Consider the following 16,815-nt stretch of genomic DNA (forward strand, 5'->3'; position numbering starts at 1 on the left):
CCCTGGGGGTCACCAATCGGCATTCTTTGATCGGCGGCACCCTGAGGAGGCCCTCTCTGTGTTCAAATTGAACACAGAGACAAATTGAACTTGAGAAATAGCTGCTAAAATGATGAGCCCACCTCTGTATAGATGAGGAGAGGCAGAGGGAGAGATCACTGAAAATAAGATGGAAATTTTTATTATATAGGTTGATTAACAGTTATTTTTAATTATTTCCACATTTTAATTTTTTATAAATCAAACAAATAGGAAAAAACAGTCTTCTTGTTGAGCTCTGGAGATGATCTAAGTTTGCACTTGATTAGTTTTTATTAATGAGATTAAATGATGCTTTTTGTCTCCAGAAACTAATGCAAACAAAATCCATTTATCACCCTGGCAGTAGTTTCTGCAACAAAGTTAATGACCACTACTGTTCTACTATCAAACCAGTCAGAAATCATGCTTTTTTGCAGAAAAGCCAAATCCTGCCATCAATCACTGTCAGCATAATAATACTGTTAAATACTCTGGAATGGAAAGTAAAGCAACCTGGCCATTATCTTTAAATGCATCTCGGAAATTGTTTTCTTTGTGTTTAGAACAATCCTTTTATGGTTAGTCTAGGAAGGTGGCATTCTTTTCATCATTAAATAGCTGAAAACTCTTGTCAAGGAAGAAGTTCCTGCTTAAGTGCTTTATGTGTGTATGGGGCAGGGATAGATGGACAGATAGATTAGATAGTAAGAGATATATAATTTATTTCCCCAAAGTGTAATGGCACTTATTTCTTATATCAGTTTTTTGTGTAGGGTGACTCATCTAATAGAATTTCTTCCTTGCTTCTCTTTTCAATTCAGAGACATACTTAAATCAAATCTTCAGTGACAACTCACTCTTTGTCAAAAAGCTTTCAAAAGCACTCAATGTTGGCAAGGTGTTTGGGAAGTAGCATTGTTCAGCACCAGAAATCTTGAGTCTTTTGTCATTCTCCCACTTTGCCAATCTGGTGATTTTCATTCTTCGTAGTGACTTTGTTTTTCAGGAAGAGCAAAAATCCTGCTGCTTTTTGTTGTTGTTGTTGTTGTTGTTGTAGTGACATGCCTCACAAATTCTAATTCAAGTCATCTTGGTGATAACTATAACAAAGCAGAATAATATTTGTATAATCTCATGTCAAATTGAGTCTGCATAGTTCACATATGATTAAAGGCTTCCCCTTGTTTAATTTAATGCATTGATTGCATTTCTTGAGAATTATAAAGAAAATTCACATTGCTGACCTGACCAAACAAATTCCGGTTTGTGACTGTATGCTCTAGAACTAGAACTCTTCCAAACAAACAAAAAATGTAGCTTTTTTAAAGTGTGCATTTAATTATGATAACACAATGAAAAAATATCATAATGGCAATATTTATTTCAATCCAATTAAGGCAGATGTAGCATTTCCCCCTTTGGCTTTTGAAAATGAAGTTAGCAGTTCTCTGGTTTAAAGTTCTGCATCAAAGTTTTGTTCCTTAAACTTGAAGTAGTTTATCTACTGAAATCTGTAAGCAGATTAATTTCAAGTATACGCTGATATTGCTGTGTAATGCAGAATAATTCATGTATGTAATAGTAGTTGCATGTAGCTAATCCACCCAATTGTTAGCTCTTGTATCATTAGCTTTATATGTCTGTCATAGCATTAGCCTCTTTTCATTATTTTTAGACACTATAGGAAGACAGCCATAATACTTTATAACAATAAAAATCAGAAGTCTGGCAGCACTTTTTCTAACTAACAAATTATATTGAAAGGCATAAACCTTTGTGAGCTACAAATAAAATAATTTTTAAATAAATTTGTTGGTCAGAAAAAATGCTTCTAGACATTATTTTTCCCCCAATAATTTTTGTTTCTGTTTTTTTTTATGAGATGCCCTATTAGAATTGCTTATGCAGATTTTAAAGAAAAGGAAGACTATTTCAGAATCACAAATAATCAATATGGACATGTAGATTTCATTAACTTTCTTTAATGGTGCAATTAATGACTTCTCAAAGAAGCATGGTAAAACATTTATCTTTACAATCTAACGCTATGGACAGTAGCTACCAGTGTCTCTGTATCTTGTGGTGTGCTAAAACCTTTGCACATTTAGCAACTCTACCCATTTATTATTTCAATTTCAGTTCTATTCACTTGGTTGGAACAGAAAATTGTTCACCTGATTGAAAAAGTTCGTAGTCAAAAATAAGAAGGTCACCCAAATGCACTGTAGACTTTTGTCAGAGCTTCAAATTGAATGCACAAAGAATTTTTTTTCAAATGTCTTGTAAATGGAGATGTCAAAATGGTATGCATATCTACAATACTGAGATAACTTGACTTTATGTTTTAACAAAGTAGTGTCTTGAAAGAAGAGTATTGATTCATCTGATCATTTTAAATACTGACACATACTATGGATGGACCCTCCCCATGTCTTTTCCTGAGATAGCTGCTTTCTTGAAAAGATCCTGATCCACAAGAAAACTGTTTTTAATTATTCATTCAGCTGGATGATATAAAGCAAAATCTCTCCCAAAATCCAATTCCGAAAGAATAATCACAACCAATGCTCAAAGACAGCAGCTAACGAAAACGAGTAATCCATAGGTCTGATAATTGGGTGGGTCACAATACTTGTACCCCTCATGCTAGAAATTAATAAGTAACAATAAATGTCTGTACTGGCAATTCCTTTTACAGAACTTTCAACAATGAAATATTAACTTTTGATACTTACTGTGTTGCCCAGTTAATTTGATCTGCACTTACTCTGTACATTTTCCTTTTATAATTCTTGGGTACCGTCTATCAAATGCCATTCACTTTTGCATGTTACAAAACATAATTTCAGAGATTTTTGTGTAAGTTGTTTGGAAGAATATTTTCTGTGTTGGACAGATTGTATATTTTTCTTGGAGCAAGTATATATGCTTGCTTTAACATCTTTTTACAAGATTTCAGGAAAACGTGATAGAATATAGGAAAGCTGAATAGAATAACGCCATCAAAGTAACATGATTTATTTCACTGCTTGACCTTCCTTGGCTTAAAACTCTGGTTCCATTTAAGTAAAGCTTTCCTTCATAGTCACTATGAACTTTGCTTTATATTACAGCCTACACATTCAATTTGTACGAAGGGAATCATTCTGATTTTACTGGGTTTTTTAAATAGACTGTTTCTCTATTATGGACATACACATATCCCACTTGCACACATACTTATTTCATTTGTATAGTGCTTGTAATTTATGATCATTCATAATATAAATTTCTTTTTACTGGATAGTCATTGTCCTTCACTTAATATGATCTTGACCTGCATCTGACTCATTGTCAAGAAAAAGCAACAGCAAGTGGATAAATGCTGCTTATATCTGACTGTTCAGATCACATACGCTTGTTTTCTTAAGATCTGGATGATAGAAGTTCCTAACCAGCTCCAGCTGACTTAAAGCTTGCTTTATTTTCCTGGCCACAATGCAAGGTGGGTTATGAGGGTAACTTTATGTTAAACTCGTGCTTCCCTCAGTAGAACAATTAGAACCTGTTTTTTCTGAAGAAATGCAATTGCTTATGCACTGTGATTTCCTGTTGGTTTGGATGGATAATTCAGATTTATTAGTGTACCAATTTTTCTTAAACTAGTGAGACTATAAAATCCAATAATAGGTCACTATTATTATTGTGATTCATTGCATATTCAGCCAGATGTTTAAAGCAGATTTGGCATTTTTATACATTTTGCCCATCCTATGGACCTGGGATATGCAGATCTTGTGTTTGATGTTGTTAAAGATATTGCTGCAGGATGTAAGCTGTTTCAAGTAAAGCTGCCTTTTGCAATAATTATTATGGTTTGTTGATTAGACTGTATTTGACATTTTTATCCACCTATTCAGTCCTTCCCAACTACCTGAAATAGGTAGACGCTGATATTTGATGGTGTTAGAACTATTGTCACAAGATATAAGCTGCCTGTTGCAATTCATTGATGGCGAATTTGTCATTCAAGTGGTGCTCCAGTTGTTTTGGGATTGCATCCAAGGCATCTATCAATCAGAATAGAGCTGGAAGGGCTCTTGGAGGTCTTCTAGTCCAACCCCCTGCTCAAGCAGGAGAGCTTATACCATTTCAGATAAGTGGCTGTCCAGTCTTTTCTTAAAATACTCCAGTGATGAAGCACCCACAACATCTGAAGGCAAGCTGTTCCACTAGTTAATTGTCCTCACTGTTAGGAAGTTTCTCCTTAATTGCAGGTTGCTTCTCTCCTTGAGTAGTTTCTATCCATTGTTTCTTGTTTTGTCTTCTGGTGCTTTGAAAAATAAGTTGACACCCTCTTCTTTGTGGCAGCCCCTCAAATACTGAATACTACTATCATGTCACCCCTAGTTCTTCTTTTCTCTAGACTGGCCATACCCAATTCCTGCAACCGTTCTTCATGTGTTTTTGTCTCCTGGCCCTTAATCATCTTTGTTGCTCTTCTTTGCACGTATTCCAAAGTCTTGACATCCTTTTTGTAACGTGGTGACTAAAACTGGATGCATTATTCTAGGTTTGGTCTTACTAAGAACTTATAAAGAGGTACTAATACTTCACGTGATTTTGATTCTATGCCTGTGTTTATACAACCAAGGATTGTATTAGCTTTTTTGGCTGCTGCCATATTGCTGACTCATGTTTAAGTGATTGTCCACAAGGACTCCAAGGTCCCTGTCACAGTTTCTGTTTTTTAAGCCAGGTTTCACCTAATCTTGTACTTGTACCTTTGGTTTTTTTTCTGCCTAGGTGTAAAACCTTGCTTTTCTCCACATTAAATGGGATAGAGTCTATCAAGATCTTTTTGGATCCTAAGCTTGTCTGCTGGTTTGTTGGCTATTCCTGCCTAATACAGAACCTTGTGGTACCCCACTACTTCCTTTCTTCCATGTAGATGTAGTACCATTTAGGACTACTCATTGAGTATAGTTTGTCAGCCAGTTACAAATTCATCTGGTGGTGATTTTGTCTATCCCACAGTTTTCTAGTTTACCAAGAAATAGGTCATGGTCTACTTTGTTGAATGCCTTGCTGAAGTCTAAGTATACTATGTCCATAGCATTTTGCTAATCTACTAATTTAGACACTCTGTCAAAGAATGAAATAAGATTGGTTTAGTAGTGCTGGCTACTAGTTATAACTTTATTTGTTTCTAGATGTTCACAGATATGGGTTTTTTAAATTATTTTTTGCAGTATCTTCCCTGTATTGATGTTAGGCTGATTGGTCTGTAGTTTCCTGGGTCTGTTTTTTTAAATTTTTCCTTTTTTGAAGATGGGAGCCACATCATCTCTTTTCCAATCCTCTGGTAGCTCCCCAGTGCTCCAGGAGTTTTTAAATACATAGTACAATGTTTCTGAGATAACATCTGCCAGCTAATTCAGAACTCTGGGATGTAGTCCGTCAGGTCCTGGTGATTTATATTAATCAAGATCAGAGAGGTGTTCTCTCACCATTTTCTTGCTTATTTTAATTTTTTTTTATTTCTAGCCTGTCTTTTATAGTTATGATTTTGGTAGTTTTGGCTATCGTTTCTTTTTGCGTGAAGATTGAGGCAAAGAATGAATTAGGCAGCTCTGCTTTCTTTGTACTGCCAGTTACATCCCTGCCAACTTCTCTGTTTAGTGGTGCAATTGCCTCCTTGACTTTTTTCTTGTTATTTATATTTAACTTTTTTATTATTATCTTTGACTTTTGTTGCAAGTCTTTGTTCATTCTGAGCCTTTGCCTTCCTGACTTAATCTTTGCAGATTTGGGCTATCTGCTGATATTCTCCCTTTGTTATTCCTCTTTCCATTTTTTGTATTTATTATTTTTGTCTTTCAGTTTATCAGAAAGATCTTTGTGCAGCCATGCTGATTTCTTCTTGGATTTCTTGTTTTTTCCCCAGTGGTATTGTGTTGGACTGGGATTTTATGATAATATTTTTCAGAGTTTTCCGTGCTTCTGGGTTGTTTTCCTCTTTAGGATTTTTATCCATGGAATTTTTCTTAGACTCTGAGTTTGTTAATATCAGGTCTTTTAAAGTTAAAGAGACTGGTTGGATTATATGCTATTGATTGTGTTTGCATTATGTTGAATTCCAATATGACATGTTCCAGCATCATCAACTCCCTTTATCACTTCTTCTTTATTAGGGCAAGTATTGCTTTTCCTCTACTTCCCTCCTCTACCTTTTGGATGACAAAGTTGTCAACTAAGTTGGTTAGGAATCTGTTCGATCTCCCACTTGCTGCAGAGTTTGTCTCCCAGTTGATATCAGGGTAGTTAAAGTTTCCCATTACTATTGTGGAATGTTTCCTACATACATTTATTAATTGATTAGCAAAAAGTTCATCTATTTCTTCTGCTTTGTTGGGTCACCTGTAGTATATGCCTATAGCAATGCATTTTTCCCTTTTATATTGACCTATTACTATTGGTATTACCTCTGCTTTCTTTTGCCACAGTCATTCTATTTCTATTTGCAGGTCTTTGTATTTTGTTACCTTCTATTATCATTAGCCATACTGTAAATGATTGCTAACTATATTTACTAAAAATATAGATTCTGTCTTTGCCTTCTTGATTAACAATCTGTTACTCTATTTTGTTTGTATTTTCTCTTCACAGTGCCACCTTGGGCCTTAATAGCCATAGCCATAGTTGCCATCTTATTAGTCCTTACCTGCTGTTTCTGTCTGTGTAAGAAATGCTTGTTCAAAAAGAAAAACAAGAAGAAGGGCAAGGAGAAGGGAGGAAAGAATGCAATTAATATGAAAGATGTAAAAGATTTAGGCAAGAACTTGAAAGATCAGGTAAAGTATATACCATGTTCTTAAATTTATACTGTATTTGAATAATTAAATGCATAGACTGAGAGGAAGAGATAAAGTATTATGTACTGTATTGAAAATTGACTAGTTGCAAGTGTTACAGTGGAAAATTTCTATCACTATTCTCTTGATCAGCACACTTAATTTTGAGTTTGAGCTGCTATAGATACAGGTCCTGGATGTTTTCAGATTTGTAGCTCAGGTTCAGTTTACTAGGTGTACTAGGTTTACAACACATAATAGGTGTTAATATTTCTGAGAAGGAGTTCACAACATAGTAACCAAGATGGTTGAGTTATCTGTCATCTCACAAAACCACATTGAGATCTCCCCCAAGGTAATGTTTTATTTATTTATTTGGTCTAAAATTTTGCAGGATCATTGAGCTTAGTAAGATTTTGGTAATCTTTTGGTAATCTTGACAAAGCCAAAACACCAGATAAGAACACCAAAATTGGGCATCAGGTTGCTTAAGAGTTTGTGATTACTAGTTAAAATTTTATGACATTTGAGGTGATTTAAGAATATCTAGCCATCATACATGCTGGAATCCGCTGTCTGAAATGGTTGCCAACCAATGCACAACCAAGAAAAATATTATTGTATCAATTATCTGCTATTAAGGCAGTGTTGACTCTTAGCAAACCTATAGAAAACTTTTGTTCATGATATGCCCCTAACCTGGTCCTTCAAGTCTTCCAGAGGTGCACCCATTACCACTGTATCTGAGTCTGTCCACCTTGTTGTTAGTCTTCCTCTGCTTTTCTTTCTTCCACCTGTCCCAACATAAGAACCTTCTCCAGAGAGCTAGGTTTTTACATAATATATCCAAAGTATGATAATTTGAGCCTGATCATTTGTGCTTTGAGTGAGAACTCTAGATTGATTTATTCTTTTATATGCGTATATAATTACAAATAAGAACCACCAAATTAATATCTAGAGCACAAATAAAGGCTAATGTGTTATTCCTTCTGTAGAATGTTCTTCTGGCTCCTTAAGCCTACTTGTACTAAAATTATTGGGACTGCCATTTCTTTATCACAAATTAACCTCAGTCCATCTTCTAACATCAAAACATGAATAAGGCTTTTTGGTCAGAGAATTTGATTTTTTTTTCATTTCTTTTTGAAGCAATGATTGCCAAATACTAGAATATGAAAGGTTAAAGTTACTCCTCTTATATCAAATTTTCATTATCTGATGAAAAAGGAAGAGTATGAAGAATAGCTTTTCATTAATACCATTAACTGTGATCAATTTATATCACTACTTTATGAATAAAGAGTAGTTATGTATATTGCTAGTTACTGATAAATTCTATTGTGGATACTACATAAGTGTCCTTTAACAACAGAAACCTTCCTCCCAGTGAAATGTGAATGTTGGTGTCATGGAAATGCATCTTTTTGATTTGTCAAGCAAGAGTGTGCAGAATTTTCCAGAAAACAGAAATAATCTATAAATTCAATAAAGCCGGTATTCTAAAGGAGAGTTATTGCAATGGAAGAACAAATGACTAGCACCTAAAGAAAGGTGAACTAACCCACATAAAGAAGTTAGAATTAAAATTTCTTTGTTAGTTTTGGTATATTCTATATTTGGTATAAGCACTTCTTGCTTCAGGAGGACAGAAATCTTGTTATAAATGTTACACACAAAGAATGTGATAAATTTGTCCTATTATTTATACACTAATGACATATTGGTAGAAACTTGAAAAGGTTAGGACTTTATTACTTAGCTCTATGACTAAACAAGTATGAGCCCACCAACCTAGATAAGTTTAAGGAAAGATTCTTTTGAGATTTTAGGATTAGCCAAAACCACTTGTTGCTTGAGGCAAAGTAATACAGTAAATATTGTTCAGTCACCTTGATCATCCCAGCAATTATCCCAGCAGTTAACATGGAAACTCTCTCAAGGATATGTCCCTGGCTGCAGATATCAAACAATAATAATTAAAATAACTAATTATAAAATTATAAAGTCTTATTCTACTTAATGGTAGAATTGATTTCACTTTTCCAGTAGATAGATGTGTGTGTTTGTGTGTGTGTATTGTTTATATAAATAAATGTACAATATCTTTATGTGAATTTCCTATTAGATGAGAGAAAAGAGTTAGATGCTTAAAACCTCCCATCCATCTTGTACCAGTAAGTTGCACTATACAGGTTTTCATTTCAACAGAGAATTCTAAAATCAGTAGGCCGGTCACTGAGAACCTTAAAATTTAAGAACAATTTTAACTAGTGAGTTACAGTTCAGAACTGATTTAGCAGAGACCCATTCTGGCAATAACAAAGATTTCTTTCTAATATACATGCTAATTGTGACTCATTCTTTAATTGCTGATCAGTTAGGGTAATCATAATTAATGTTTCATTAGTAGATAGTCTGAAACTGCTCTTTTAGGGATCTAAAGAAAAGAAACTTTGTATATTGGTAATAATTCTAATGATAACCATCTATTGTGTGTTTTAATAGGACAAACTGAATGTATTTTGTTGTTATATTTTTGTGCAGTTTGTTGTGTGTTTTTAATAACGCATTTTTCTATGATACAGTATATTATTAAATGTGTTCCATTATATTTGTTGAGATCTGGATAAATGACCAAAAAGCTATATAGTGATTCTGGTCATCTTACAGTTAAAAAAGAAGGAAAAAAAACATAGCTGACCAGAAGAGTAATTCAGTAACAGGGGGAAAAGAGGTATAACAGCCTACAGTAGCTTGCTTTATAGGCATCAGCAAGAAACATTTTCCATTTTCCTTATTGTCATCTTGTGTGAAGATCATGCAATTTTAAGTCTATTTTTTCTAGAAGGCACTTGATTTGGGACGGCTGTTTTGAGAATGCAGGGAAAAAATGTTTTCTAATCTTTTACACCATAAATGCTGTCATTACTCAAAGAATCCTTTTTAAAGGTCCATATGAATAGATTCCATGTAAATGCAGCATGAATGTAATTTAATTTAAAACCGATGATATAGTGAATATAATTTAAAACCAATGGTATAGTGATTAGATTTACCTTACGTGTGCTTATTTAGAAATAACTCTCACTGCCAAATGCATAAGAGTTCAGACCCTTGCCATTCAGGAAGTACACTCTGTAGATCTACTGAGATTCCCTTTTCTAACCAGTGGTTTACTCCAGTCAGATGGCAGCAACTTGTCAACACTAGCTGATGTCTATTGCCAAATATCAGTCTTGGTTAATACAGGGTTGGAAAAATAAAGTGTATCTTTTCCACTGGGAAAAGGGAAAAAAGACATCCCAGAAGAAGCAGGGCAAACCATTGTCACACAGTTACCAAGAATGTGAAGATAACATGAGTAAGCTCCTCTGAAGGATATTTTATATTTTCTTTAAAGGTTTCAAATGCATGCCCCTTTTTGAATCTCAGTATCCTACACTAATAAAGTCTATTTGTATGTTCATTTGACTGTTTTTAGTATGTTCTACCTCCAGGTAGATCATATTTATTTTATGCATATAATATATAAACTTATGCATCTAGGGAAATCTATTCATAGGAAAATATTTCTATAAAAGAAAGGTCAAAGATTATAAATTAAGTGCATTAAAAGATTCAGCAGAAAGAATATATGTAAAAGGTCATTTTTCCATAGTTTTACTATTTTTGTGTGGATGTTTTAATTTTTATTTCTTCCTTCTATGTCCTCCTTATCTATGTTGTGTCTCATGACTGTTCTGGATTGTCACTTGCGGTAGGTTTATTTTGCTCTTTGGACACATGTAAAGTAAAGCTCTAATGTACTTAATGTCCCAATAGCTGTGGCTCCTCAGCCTGAGATTTATGCAAGCTTTTACACATATCAAGAGGCTGAACTAAATTGATTTATTTATATTACAGGATTTAATACTCATTTCCTTTATTCTCTGTAACTTATACTAAGCCGAAAAGTGTTAGACATTTCAGATTTTGATGTGCACTGATTTTGTTTTCTTTTTGGTTATATGTCAAAGCACCATAATGGCTGTATGTTATTTTTTCTTGTATGAAAGAGGAAGGAAATTTGCTTCAGTTCAACCTTTGTGAAAAGAGGTGACCTAATCATATAACTGATAAACTGGGGGAAAATATTGGGAATTTAACAATATGTCTCAGAAATAATTGCATCATTGCTCTCTAACCTTTATTGTTTTACAATTTGTTAACAGAGAGGAGAGCACTTTAAATTATATCAGGCTGAATTTTTTTCATTAGCTAAATTTTATGGCATGTTTAAACTGAGTTATTGGGATTCGGTATAAGTTCTAGTAATAGAAAGGGTAAAAACCTAACATTGCCGAAGATCAAGATGAATACTATTTATTTTAAAAAGAAAGGGGGAAAAAGGAAATATGTATGGGATTAGAGAAGATGAACAAATACGCTTGTGAATAATCTAATTTAATTCACCATTATATTTTCCACCAATCAAGTGCCTGTATTCAATTCCCAATGGAGCATGAAAAAAATACAAATTTCTCCATAGTAGTACATTCTAATAGAACTCTAGAGAGCATAGGCATGGCTTTGAATGACAGTTGAAAGATCTGTAACCATGACAAAGAACAAACAAGCATGGTTTAGGTCATTCCTAAATTCCTAAATTTCTATGCAGCCATTGTCTGCCCTGTTCACCGCCCTGAGTCCTTCGGGAGAAGGGCGGTATATAAATAAAATTTAAAATTTAAAAAAAATTCCAAGAAACTAACTTGAGGATTCACACAAAGATAGAGGGAGAAGCCTATTCAGACTTGCAAGATTCTGTAACTGTGAGCTGTTATACTAAAATAGTTAACCTATCTGGCATTGGTTTCTCCATCTGATTTACCATACAGGGCTGAAAGGAATAGCTACAGCACTATAGAAAATTTTGGAATATAGTATTTCAGCAAGCTCCCAAAGAAAATTTCTGACTGAATCAATTTGTATTCATGATCAATAATATTATTCCCATCTTTATTTATCTATTTATTAAATTTCTATGCAGCCATTGTCACTAATACAGCAACTCTGGGTGGCTTACAATATAATTACCAATTAAAGTGTCTAAAAAATCAGAATTAGAATAAAAAGATTAAAGTTAAGAACAGAGATGATGGGCAGCCTAGGGTGAGAATCTTCTCTATCCCATCAGCCACTCCCAATGTAGGAGGCCCCTGTTGGGCTCCAGGCCAAGCAGCAAAGCCAAGTTTTTAGGCTCTTTCAGAAAGCCAGGACTGTGGGAGCAAATCTCACTTGTAATGGGAGAATATTCCAGAGGGCAGGGACCACAGCAAAAAAGGCTCTTGTCCTGGATTCACTGCCCAAAATTTGTTGGCCAATGGGATCCAAAGTAGGCCTTTTCTGCTGGAACAAGTGGGGTGGATTAGTCCAATCAGGGTAAGGCAGTTCCTCTGGACCCATATCCTGGAGTCATGCTATAAAAGGTTTCTAAGTGATGACAATGGTTCCATGAATTGGAACCAGAAGCAAATTAACAGAAGCAGCCAGTGCAACTCATGTAACAACTTTGCCACATGTGCCACCTGAAGAGCCTCCAGAATTGTCCATGCCACTGCATTCTGTACCAGTTGCAATTCCAAATACTCTTCAAGAGTAGCCCCATGTAGAGCATGTTGCAGTACTTCAACCAGGAGATGCGAAGGACATGAATGACTGTGCACAGGTCCTGATGATTCAGAAAAGGGGTGCAACTGGTGCACAACATGCAATTGTGCAAAGGCTCTGCCAGCCATGACTGGTCACAAATCTAGGAGAACCCCCAGATTGTGCACCTGTTCTATTTGTGATGCAACCCGTCCAGAATTAAGGATGATGAGCCCACAGATCCTGAGGCCTCTCGAACCCACAGACTTATCAGGATTCAGATGAAGCCTGTTGTCCCCCTTCCAAACCCCAAGCACTACCTCTTTAGACTACTTTTTAAAAATTATTTTTATTGGACGGATTGTTTTTGAGGGGACCTTGGTGCTCTCTGAGCTTGCTTGTTTTCTTGCAGACATTTCATTACCCAAATTAGGTAACATCATCAGTACTAGTGACTGTGCACAGGGATGATGTTACCTAATTTGGATAATGAAATGTCTGCAAGAAAACAAGCAAGCTCAGAGAGCACCAAGGACCCCTCATGTCAACCCTGAGCTACAAATATTCTTCTTGATTAGGATTGCTTTTGGTTTCATCTGGGTTGCACATTTTAAAAATCCTTTTTTATCTTGTTTTCTTAATACATGTTATTAAATGATTTGGTAGTATGTGATCTATGGCTTTATTCTTACTATCTTTGAATCCCAAATGAGGTTAAATCAGATTTATTTCATAGAAATTAGATAATTCTATTCCATTAGCTCAAATAGTCATCAGTGCCAGTGGGCTTACATATAAAGTAAAAGAGTAGACAGTAAAATAGGAAGGTAAATTGTCAGAATGAGAATGAGTGTTTTCTCTTCATACACCCCAATTTATTTTCATATTGCAAAAGAAGCAATTGATGTAATATTTTTATACATTTCATCATACAGTTTCTATCACCTAAAATAAAACTTTATGCCTATTTTGTTTTAACAAATACATGATGAAACAAATTTAAGTTTCATTCTAACTAAAGTTGATAATCCTAAAATTACATTGAAATCACTGGACCTCTTTTGCCCATTCTTTTAAATAAAAAATAATGCAGTGTAGCTGATACATATCAGATTATAACTTTAACTGAATTAAATGCAGTGTAGCTGATACATATCAGATTATAACTTTAACTGAATTAAATTAACTTGAACATACTTTTTTGAGAAACCATACCTGTTGATTGAAATGTTAAACATAGATATTTGGAAATAAGTCTCAGGAGCTGGCATACAAAATATTGTCTGCCCATTTTTAAATCTGAATTATAAGATGATGGAAATTTGTTTCAAATACTGCTTCAGTCAATACTTTTAACTTTTTCTTTCTTTTTTTATAAAGTCTCTGTTTGAAATTGCTCTCAGTGCCTTCTTAAAATTAATGATACTTTATCTCAGATAAATTTGTAAGTGTTAGTCATCCTTAATTGTTTAAAAATGAGATATCTTTAAATCACTTTGGTTCAGCCAATCTTTAAATTAATATCAAATGAAAAGAAAAAGAGAATGAAAGGAGTCCTGGTTTTTTTGTGACCATACATTTGTTAATGGTTTAGTGGTACCTTTGCTTCTACATTCAGCCTAAATGAAAACAAAAACATTGAAGCTGTTTGGCATTTCACTTTTTGAAGAAATTATATGCAATAACATTAAAACAGCAGTAATTCTGCAGAAGCACTTTGCTTTAATGTAGGTAATTCACAGCATGCACAATTGGTTTAAATCGGAAGACTTTGCAACCTTACTTATTTAATGGCATGCTTATTCACAACTGTCTTTGGACAAGCAGTTTGATTCAATTTGATTTTTAAAAAATTAAGTATCAAGTTGACATTCTCTTTATGTTTCAGGCTTTGAAACAATTGTTGCTTGCAATACCCCCCCAAAGAGGCCTTCATAGCTTTTTTGCTGCTTGCTGCTGATAATTCTTTTGTATATTTGGACCAATCTAAATATATATATATAGACAACATAATGCCATCATGCTTGCTTTTTTTTGCTTCACTATATGACTAAGCAGAAGTGTTTGGTTTTATTTTCTGATGAGATTATTTTAGGGCTTTGCTTATAAATCAGTCATTTTTATTGGCACATTTATTGCTCTTAATTGTCTACAGGCCCTTAAGGATGATGATGATGCTGAAACTGGATTGACTGATGGAGAAGAAAAAGAAGAAGCCAAAGAAGAGGAGAAATTAGGGAAAATCCAATATTCCTTGGATTATGACTTTCAGAACAATCAGGTTTGAAACAAATGTGATCTTAGAATTTTATGAATTAAAACCCAGTATTTTAAAACCTGCAGAAAAGTGCTGTCCTGAGGTTTCCTAGAGCATACATGGTGATCTCCAGTTCTCCCTTATCTGGAGAGGTTCCATGGACCCATTACTGGGTCATGCAGTAGTTATTGGCTTCACTTCTTCAATTGGCCCTATCTCCCTTGGAAGTCGAATTTCTTTGAACAGAACTTAGTTGGATTATCATTGACTATTGGTTATATCTTAAAATCTATCAAATGAACAGTATACTGATTTTTAGACTAAAATATTATTTATTAAAATATATGTTTTTGATCATCTTTACCTAGACTTTCATAACCAAATCATTAAAGTACATTACAGGTATTTTGTTTTTTTATCAAAAACATCTTTATTGCCTTTGTTGGTACTGTGCTTTTGACATGAAAACTTAAAAACACTCTCTTTAAAAATAATAAACATAACTCTATAATATAAAATTATACCAATTAAAATTATACCAATTAATTATACCAATTAAATCAGTTATTAATTTATAAGTATTGAATCTCATTTTCACATTCACAGCTAATAAAAGTTAACTTTCATAATTAATAGAGATACGTCAATTTTTGTTTCTATAGTTTATTAAAAAGACTCTTATCAAAATACTATATTTGTGACACAGCTAAATGGAAAAGATAATTAAATTATATTTACATTACATGTGCATGTACACAAAGATTATGCTAATATTTACCACAATAATAATACAGCCTTCATGTACATGTACATTTAATATACTTGCCAGGTTCTTAATACTATTTCTATCTATCTGTCTGATAGTCATAGGGAGGATAGTATTAAATAAAAATCAGTTGTATCATTTTAATTAATCATTTTAAAATGATAATTGATCATTGATCATTTAATAATGATTAAATGTGGGTGGATAAACACTCCTTCATATTTCTAATATTTTCATTTAGTAATTTCTAATTTTTAACTTCTATCAAACCTTTCTATTAACTTAAGTTGCATGCCAACTTTTATCATGCAATTTTGCATCTTTCTATTGAAAAGAGGGGGAAAAAAGCCCAAGATGGATTCTTTAAGGCAGGGGTGTCAAACTGCCGGCCCGCGGGCCGAATGCATCATGCCGAAACCGCGCCCACCCAATTGCCAGCAATGGGGAAAAAAAGTTGCAATACGTTGTGACACATCACATGACATTGCAAATTTGACATTCCTGCTTTAAGGCAAAGGTTAGTTCAGATTATAGCTATTTAAAGCAAGACATTTCAGTCCTTTTAAAGTAATCATGGATTGGAGCAATGTCTCCAAGTATATCTTTCTAATTCAGATACAGCCTGAGTCAGGCTTCATGTATTTCAGCTCCTGTGGTAACCTTTTTGTTTACTCATTCCTGAAGCATGTTTGGTTAAAGCTTCATCTGGTCCAGAACTTAGTAGGCCTCATGTATTCCTGACTCAAAGAGCATCAGAAAATGAAGTGTAGTATGTATGCAACAACATGTTAGGAATAAGTTCTCCTTAAATGTCTGATTAAAATTTTGCTGAACTAATTATTTCCCTGTCTCATCTCCTTTTCCAGCTTCTGGTAGGGATAATTCAAGCTGCTGAGCTGCCTGCTTTAGATATGGGTGGCACATCTGATCCATATGTGAAGGTTTTCCTGCTTCCTGATAAGAAAAAGAAATATGAGACAAAAGTTCACAGGAAAACCCTTAACCCTGTCTTCAATGAACAATTTACATTCAAGGTATTATAATGTACTTACTTTTTCATGACTTACTGTATGTTTACTAAAGATTAACCCTATACCTCACCAAGGAATTGTTTATAGTCTAGTTAATTGTTACTGTTAACATAAACCTTTTTAAAAAGTAATACGTATTTCAGAGGTTGCCTTCTTGTAAAATATACTTAAAAACAAGTATACAGGTGAAACTCAAAAAATTAGAATATCGTGCAAAAGTTCATTTATTTCAGTAATGCAACTTAAAAGGGGAAACTAATATATGAGATAGACTCA

General features: G+C 34.0%; 1 protein-coding gene across 1 annotated transcript in view; it reads left to right on the forward strand.

Annotated features, from left to right (window-relative positions):
* Nucleotides 1-16,815, forward strand: part of SYT1 (synaptotagmin 1) — a gene marked incomplete at its 3' end in the record, with an annotated part of 226,784 nt that overhangs the window by 107,965 nt on the left and 102,004 nt on the right. The window contains exons 3-5 of the mRNA XM_081331976.1: nt 6,670-6,854; nt 14,641-14,766; nt 16,375-16,542. Coding sequence (XP_081188102.1) covers nt 6,670-6,854; nt 14,641-14,766; nt 16,375-16,542 — 479 coding nt within the window. The remainder of the gene's footprint in view (nt 1-6,669; nt 6,855-14,640; nt 14,767-16,374; nt 16,543-16,815) is intronic.

This window comes from Vipera berus (genome assembly GCF_964194415.1).
Source record: "Vipera berus genome assembly, chromosome: 6".
Lineage (NCBI taxonomy): Eukaryota > Metazoa > Chordata > Lepidosauria > Squamata > Viperidae > Vipera > Vipera berus.